Genomic DNA, 8,133 nt, shown 5'->3' on the forward strand with positions numbered 1-8,133 from the left:
GAAAGGCTACATCCCTGTGCTCCACAAAGTCTCATTTTCCCTCCCAACAGCTGCCTGAACAGGCTTTGTCAACTCAAAATATCTGGATGCACAACACAGGGAGAGAGCCCTGGAAACACAGCGCCGAGCCCTGTTGCAGCACAGGTTGAAGTGTTTGATGGCAAAGGTCCAGAGGTCTGGAGAAGGGTGCAGGGCAGATATATGGGTCAGAGCAGGTCCCCTTGCAGCTGGCTAAACTGAGAGGGTCTGGAGCAGGAAGGAGGGTGATGTTACTGGGGGTGGCTTTGCCCTGCAGTGACTCTGGGCCAAGTGCTGTTAGAACCAGGTCAGAACCGGTGCCGAGGCTGGGGGCCAAAGTGCATAGGCAAGTTGTGCTCCAGCTGAACGTTGATCTGGGGAAAGTCATAGTTCACCCTCATGTTGGGTAATGGGGGGACGTAGGGAGCAGGGATGGGGCCAATGTTGAGGGGGATGTTATTGTACATGGGCCGGACAGGAGGGAGAGGGAAGGGAGGGTGCACGAAGGGATACGGGGGCATCCGGGGCTGATGGAGGTTCTGAGGAACAGGTCTGGGGATGACTTCAATCCTCTGGATTTTCTCCATGGGCTTTTCTGCAGGAGGGCCGATCCGCTTGAAGCTGTTCTCTGCAGAGAGAGGAAAGAACCAGTCATCCCACCAAACAAAAACTCACCAAGCTTGGAGCCCCTGGAGGAGTGCAGCACAGCAAAGCCTGGAGAAGCCTGCAAACAGCCATGGGAAGAATCCAATGGAGATCCAGAGATCAGAAGCTGGGAACCCAATGTTCTCCTGTCATCCTCAGTCTGATCTCAAAGCACAGGCACAGACTGTGACTTACCACCATTTTTCTTCCTTTGTTCCTCTTCAGCCTCTTTCTGAATCTCCTGGATTATCTTCTCATCATCTTCCTAGAAATCAGAGGAGTACCAAGAGTCAGTGGGGTAGTTCCTGCTGCAGGAGCCTTCCATGCTCTCCATGCTGCTTTTCTTTTCAGCACATGTTCTCACGGGAATAAAAAGGTACATTTGGCTGAGCTGTCCTCATCTGGGCTTGACCCAGGTTTAGTCAAAAAAGCAAGGCTGTGATGGGGGATTGCAGGACAAGAACCTTGCACGGAGCCAAATCTACTCTGCAGAGTATGACTAAGAAGCTTAGATCAGCTTACCAGGGAGATCAGTGCTCAAACTCATTGACTTGATGGAAACCAGAACCTTGTACCCCAGCTCTGCCCACCCAAAGAGTTACTGGAGAGCTGTTAATCTTTTAAATGGCAATAGTCTATTAAATATTTACATGATGCTAGCACTTCTAAAGTTTTTGGCCCAACAGCTGGAATTAACACAACTTAAATCCTGGCTCTAGTAGTAAAACGGTGCCGTGACAAGGCCATTTAGATCTTATCTGTAACTCTGAGGAGCACATAAATCACAGTATGTTTCTTTAATGTCCATCGAGAGGTTATAGCAAGAATATTTCAACCTGCTACTCAACAAAAACACAAGGGCAAGCCAGAAATTGAAAGCATCCTTCTGCCTCTCATCATCATATTTTTCAACCCGAAGGAGCAGCAGTGAGACCAAACAATGCAGTGAAGCCTCAGGTGGCTGCAGGTATCTACAGAGCTGGCACTTACATCACCTTCTAGTAGATCAAGGGAGCGTGGTGGACAAAGTCCTGGAGGGACTATGGAGGGATATGTAACTCCTGAGCTAGGAGAGGCTTGTCTGGAGGGATGGTCATGGGCAGCAACAGCCCACAGGAGTCCAGCCAGCTCCCAGGCTTTACACAAGGCCATGCTGATGTTGGCATGAAACCAGACTCACCCCAATCCATGTTTCAGCCTCAGCTGCCCACTCCTAGGCTGGGAAAAATTAGTTTCTTCACTGCACCCCAGCACGCAACAGCTAAAGAGACAACTGCCTTGTAGTGCCAGGCAGCAGATGCTTCTGCTGGCCATATGTGCAGCGATGGCAACAGAGGTCCCCCTGGTCTCTGCAGGGTTGCATCTGCTGCTGTTTCATGTCTGTTGGGATGAAACACTACCTGGCACTTGCAGAAGCCAAATGTGAATAACTGAGCCTCCTGGACAGTGTGCTCCTGATGTTAGTTATTAGGGAAGAAGGCCAAGAACAGGAGCTGTTGGAGGACCCACCCCACCTGCATCAGGCATCAGCCACTCTGGGACTACCTGCACACAGGGAGCATTTGGTTTGCTTCAGCAGTTCTGCAAGCACTAGTGGTGGAGCAGCAGGGAAACCCTAAGTCCCACACACCCCACAATGTGCATCACTGCTTGGTTTCATTCCTCCTAACTCCAGTACTGCCAAAACACATACATTTCTTCCTGAACACTTCTAATGTGGAAAATATCTTCTATTTTGAAGAGGGCTCAGAGACTAAATTTGTAATGCACTTCATGAGTGCAGCAACATTGAAATTATTTTACATCTTGCCAGCTTCCCAGTTCCCATCTCGTGGTCCTGCACATGTCTGGCAGCAACACCTGGGCAGCTTGCTAAGATGTCCCCCCCCTCCTGCCACCAGATAAGGTTTCCCTGGGAGACTGAAGTTATCTTAATTTGCAGAAAGCCAGCAAACCAAATCCTTCCCTCCCTTTATTACTCTGTGAGTCAGTGGTTAAAATTAAGACCTTCTGAGACATTCTTCTTTTTCTTTCCCCCCCCAGCCAGGCTGCTTCCATGGACTGTTAATTACAGCCTATCTATCTCCATAAAAACTGCTGAAGAATGGTCCTTCTGAGCCTATACAGAACTTCTAACTACCCCCCAAGTATCAGATTGCAACGTTCCCTGCCTGGAAAACAGCCTGGCCATGCTCTGCAACAGGCTACCAAACAGCCTCTGCTTCTGTACTGCCTGACCAAGGGGTGGCCCCAAAGCTTCAAGATTTTAAGTTTGTTTTTTTAATTCACAGAGTGTTTTTTGCCATGCCGCTGAGAAATGGAGATGGTCACCTCTCCCATCTCACTGCTGCTTACTGGAAAAGATGCTCCTTCTTTTAGTGAGACAAGTAAGGAACATATTTTAAACTCAACTGAACAAGATCACCCTATGTCCTTCTCTCACTTTAAAGCCTAGAAACGTGCAGAAGTCCCTTTTAACTTAAAAAAAAAAAAAAAAAAAAAAAGCTTTTACTTTAGTCTAAGTCTGTGATGAACCCTCTGAGATGGTGTTTCCCAGGGACATCACTGTCCTGCCACCACTGCCCGGGATGTTGCAGCTCTGGCAAACCCTGCTGCTGATGCTGGTCAGTCCTGCAGAAGTCTGGGGGAATGGGACACACTTTACAAGACCCTCCCAGAGCGAGGGCTACTCAACCCCCCCAGTGTAAACTGCAGCTGACCTCCACACTAATGACAGATGGACAAAGCCATCTGTCCCCAGAGCTGGCCAGCCAGCTGCAAGCACACCCAAGGTGATGCTGGCTTCAATTACTGCAGCTCCCGGAGTGCTGGGGGAAGGCGTCAGAGCAGACCCCATCTGCCAGGTGTCCACAATTACATCTATCTCACGAGGGCAACATAAACCATATCACCTCAAATGCAACAGCCCGAGGTTCCTACTCAAGCCCATCACCCCTTGGGTTTTCAAGAGGGTTGCAGAAAAACTGCCAACAACAAGAACAGGCCCAGATTGGGATGACAAGTTCCCAACTCGTTCTGCAACTGCAGATCCCAAAACAAACCACCACCCAAGAACAGAAGTTACCAGCTTTGTTCCTTCTCTGCTGATAAAAGTGTATTCTCACATTAGAAGGTTAATCAGTATTTCTATTTAACCCCCCAGACCAAGCCTTGGCTTAGAACCTTTTTGCATCAGTATTTCTGAAAAAGTGGTAACAATGAATATAGAAAGAACTAAAATACACTCCACAATATGCACCTTCCTCCTTCAGAAACTGCCATTAAATTTGGCAAGTGGTGAATACACAGCATAGTTCAGTATCTGCAGGATTCAGGAAAGATCCACATCCCAGATGGAACTAAAAATCTGATGACATGTGCACAGCAAAACACTTTTAGGCTATGGGTGAAGGAAAAGCTGGTGCCACAAGTTCTGGCTCTCACATATTGCACCAGCACAGGTCAGAATTAAAAAGCAACTCTAAGTACAAATATTCACTGTGTACAATAGTGATGGTTACTAATTCTTTGAGAAGCCAAGGCTGATTTTTTTGATTCCACAGCTAATTGGAGAGGGATGACAGATTCAGTGGAATCTGTAAAGCAACCACACCAAAAAATTAAGTTTTCATTAGCACACTTATGGCTGCTGTTGTGGTAAGAAACCATTTAATGTCACATGAGGTGGAGGCTGCACTGCAATTTCAAAAGCCTCTTGTGTCCATTTTCCTGAGCGGGTTCAAGCCCCTTAATAAAGGATTATATTATGTTTTTAATAGCCTGTTCACAGGCTGTGTGGATTGAAGGGATTTATCTTGTCAAGTTATCAGTCATCTTCCTGTCAGCTGTCTTGCCTACAGCAAAAAGAAAAAGAAAAAAAAAAAAAAAAAGGAAAAAAGAAAAAGCAACCCCCAAGCCCTGGGGGGTCTCAGCACCAGCCAGCCTGCATGTTTTTTGAGCAGAGATGTAAATTGGCTCTCCTCCTAAGAGGAAAAAATGCAGGGCAATGCTGTAGTGTGGCCCTTCCCCACGCTCTGCTGCACACGGGAGAAGGGAGGTGGCCAAGAGAAAAATGCAAAGGATCTGTGAGATGTGTTCACCCTTCCTAGCTGCAAACCCTGCAGAAAGCCAGCTTGGTTTACTCACAGCAGCTGCATTTTGAAGTGGCCAAACAGCACTGAGCTTTGCCCCAAACCTGACAGCTGGATGCTCTTTGCAGGAACCATCCCCAGACCCATAGCCAAAAAAAAATAATAAATAAATAGCTGTCCCTGGGCAGTCAGAGGAGCCTGCCCTTGAGATCCCCCACCTGCAAAAGGATCTGGGCATGGAGGAGCCTTTCCCTTTCAGCCCTCTCCCATTGAGTCCAGGGAATGTGGCGAGCAGGGAGCCAATCACAGCAGAAAGGATGGCTCGGGTCTGGGGATGGATTAGCTGAAGAGTGGGGCTGGGTTGCCAGGAGAGGCACCTTTTCACGGCAGGGAGGCTGGGATCAACAATGCTGGTACAGAAAAGCCACATCCAGCACCCAGGCAGGGCCCTGTGCACACAGAAAGAGCTGCTGGAGAAACAAACAGCTCATGGGGAACAAGAAAATACAGCAGCCAAGGAGATAAAAGCTCCACCAGTCACACAGAGACAACCTCCCCCCAAATAAAACCTCCTCTGTCCAGAACAAAAGTGCCAACCATGGAGCTTTTGAAAGCTCCTCTTTTATCTGCTGCGCTTCTCGTTATCTTTAATTATTAAGTGTCACGGGAAAGCGGCTGGAAGGGGGAAAACAAGAGACCTGGTAACTATTTCTGGGCTGCACAACCCCTCCCCTGTCTTTAGAAAGTGCCTTCACCACCACTGCCTCCCCCTTTCCTGGCTTTTTACTGCTTTCTTTTTCCACGTACGTGTGGCCGCAGCCGTTCCTAATAAACTTGAAATGATTTTTCACAACGGAGGCTTCCAAAGGACTAAAGGGTTTTGTTTCAAATCATTCCCAGATCAGCTGGGGAGAGCCTGAGCAAGAACAGGCATGGGGCTGTCTCCGGCATGTTCCTCCATGCAGCAGGAAGCAGGGGGATAAAAGCAGGCTGTGTTGTAACTGAACAGGGCATCCGCAGTGCTGCAGGAAAAGGGGGGCCAGGATGGGGGTGAAGCACATGCTGGTGGTTCAGAAACGCAGAGATTTTAGCACCAGGCAATTCCACACTGATAGCTTTCTGCAAACACCCCAGATTAACTGTCTGCTTGTGATTAAGGCATTTTATAGCACGTTGAATTAAAAAAACAAACACAAAACAACCCACCCTAAGTTTAGGGGTTCTTCCCCCTCCCCAAAATCCTAAAGGCAACGCTTCATGCATTTCCTTCATGCATTTGAAGTTTTACACAGTCTTAGCTTGACATCATCTGTTTATAATGCCAGGAGGAGGGATAATTGCCAACACCTTATAATGATCAGTCTTCTGCTTTGAACTTTTAACGATGGGCCTGTGGGAGTGTTTTAAGAGTTTACTGAAAACATCTTAAACTTTAAAGCCAAAAAAAACCAAACCAGCCGCTATGCAATATTCTTGAGAGTCCAAAGATGAGTATTAAATTAAAAATAATACAGAGGAGAGCAGAACCTGGTGTAGCAAACCAGTCAAGAATGTGTTAGTCAAACTGCACCATGAGATTTCCACAAACTGACTGAAATGCACACATCAGCCCCAGGTTTGCTACAGATCTTTAGGAATAGGGAAGAACCCAGCCCCCAAGCCTGCTGTTTGCTGAGCCAATTCTCAGTGCTCCAGCCCCAGCTTTGTCTCTGGCAATGTTGCATCAGCCCCTCCTGCAGCCAGAGACTGTCTGGAGGGCTGAGCCAAGGTTTGCACAGGCTGCAGAAGAGGCACACGAGGCCTCCTGGCCAAGCAGCTCACAGACAAGAGCTCCTGGCCCACGTTCACATCCTCCAGAGGTGCAGGGCACTGATTAGCTCTGGGAGAAAGGCAGTGATTCAGTGATTACTGCCTGGAAGCTGCTGACCACAGCCCAGTTGCAGCTTGTCTCTGAGCCAGCAAATATTGCACCAATACTCTTAAATTAGATTCGAGTCTGATTACAGCATAGGGACAAGATTTTAGCTAACCTTTTATTATGGGGAATTTTGAAGCATCTGCTTTACTCCTTCAAGATCATTTGAGACAAAGACTAACAGATGCTGCAGTTCCTGGAGGACTGTCTTTAATTTGTTTTTAACCCAAGCTAATTAATAGGTTTACTTATGCTTTCAGAAGAATAATTTCAGACTCAGAAAACATTAAACATTTCAAAAAGAACATAGGTTCCCTATTTTAAAGAAACCTGAATTTTGTTGTGAATAATGGGGAGTTAGATCCAAACCAGATCCTTCACAAAGGATTATCCAAGGTCTGACAGAAAGCTGAAGTCTACATTTGTGAAAAGCAAAGGGACAAGACCATGGCACTGTGACCATATCCCTGGATCTGCTGTGAAGATGGTTGCAGTGGAGGCTGTACACAATTACAGCAGAAATCAGAAGAAAAACATGCTGCCACTCTCTGGAAGCCAGGCTTTGGTCTGTGCCTTCCCCATTTTGCTGCAGAGCCTAATCCAGGGAGAGGAGTGGCAGCTCCAAAGTGATGGGCTGCAAATTCCAGAGGTGCTGAGACAACCCAGTCTTGTCTCCTTCCTACTTGGATGCAGACATGGCTGCAAACATGGGCAAGCCCACAACAGATATTCTCTTCCTATATGCACAGCACCAGCTGTCTAGAGAATTCAACAGAATAGAAGAAATTGAGCCAGAAGAGAAAACAAGAGTTGAGAAAGGCACAAGAAGATGCCAATGCAGCAGCCAGCAGAGCTGGGATGGGGTGATCCCCATGGTGGGCATCATTCCTGACAAAGGACAGGACACTCCTGGTACAATGGCCTTTTGCTTTCATATCCCCATGTCGAGGTTCAAATTCACTCCCCCTCTTCTCACCTGCCACTCACTCCTGCTTACATGTCCCACAGGAGAGGGCAGGTCATCCAGGTGGGGCTGGGTCAGTGTCACTAAGTCCCTTCCGAAGGGGTACATGACACCTGGGTATCCATCCTTTCAGCCTTAGAAACCAACAGTTAAGTTTCATGTTTTCCTTTGTCCTGCAGCACGAACAGCCACCCAGCTTCAACTCCCCAGCACACCCCCCCCCCCATGCTCCATCATCCCAAAAAAACCCCAGATTATCAAAAAGAGCACAGGCAGTGCCAGCTCTTTGCTGACGGTGGGAAATTTTCCTTTGCCACAACAGTGGTTAATTAGAGAACCGGAGAAGGGGCTGGTGACAGTGGCCTCTTTGTGCTGCTTATTTATTTATTTTAAAGTACAGTACAAGCTTTTTTGAGGGCCTTCATGTTTTCTCTGGCTCTGAACAAATGCCATCACCCAGCACAATCAGCAGCCTGATGGGAACAAAGGACGTCAGGGCT

General features: G+C 47.7%; 1 protein-coding gene across 1 annotated transcript in view; it reads right to left on the minus strand.

The window, feature by feature from the left end:
- Positions 1–326: 326 nt before the first annotated feature.
- RNF216 (ring finger protein 216) overlaps positions 327–8,133 on the minus strand; it is a 62,415-nt gene continuing 54,608 nt past the window's right edge. Inside the window, exons 16-17 of the mRNA XM_009993694.1 lie at positions 859–928; positions 327–646 (exon numbers count right to left, since the gene is read on the minus strand). Of these exons, the coding sequence (XP_009991996.1) occupies positions 327–646; positions 859–928 (390 nt within the window). The remainder of the gene's footprint in view (positions 647–858; positions 929–8,133) is intronic.

Source organism: Chaetura pelagica, unplaced genomic scaffold, assembly GCF_000747805.2.
Source record: "Chaetura pelagica isolate M959 unplaced genomic scaffold, ChaPel_1.0 scaffold213, whole genome shotgun sequence".
In the NCBI taxonomy this organism is placed as follows: domain Eukaryota; kingdom Metazoa; phylum Chordata; class Aves; order Apodiformes; family Apodidae; genus Chaetura; species Chaetura pelagica.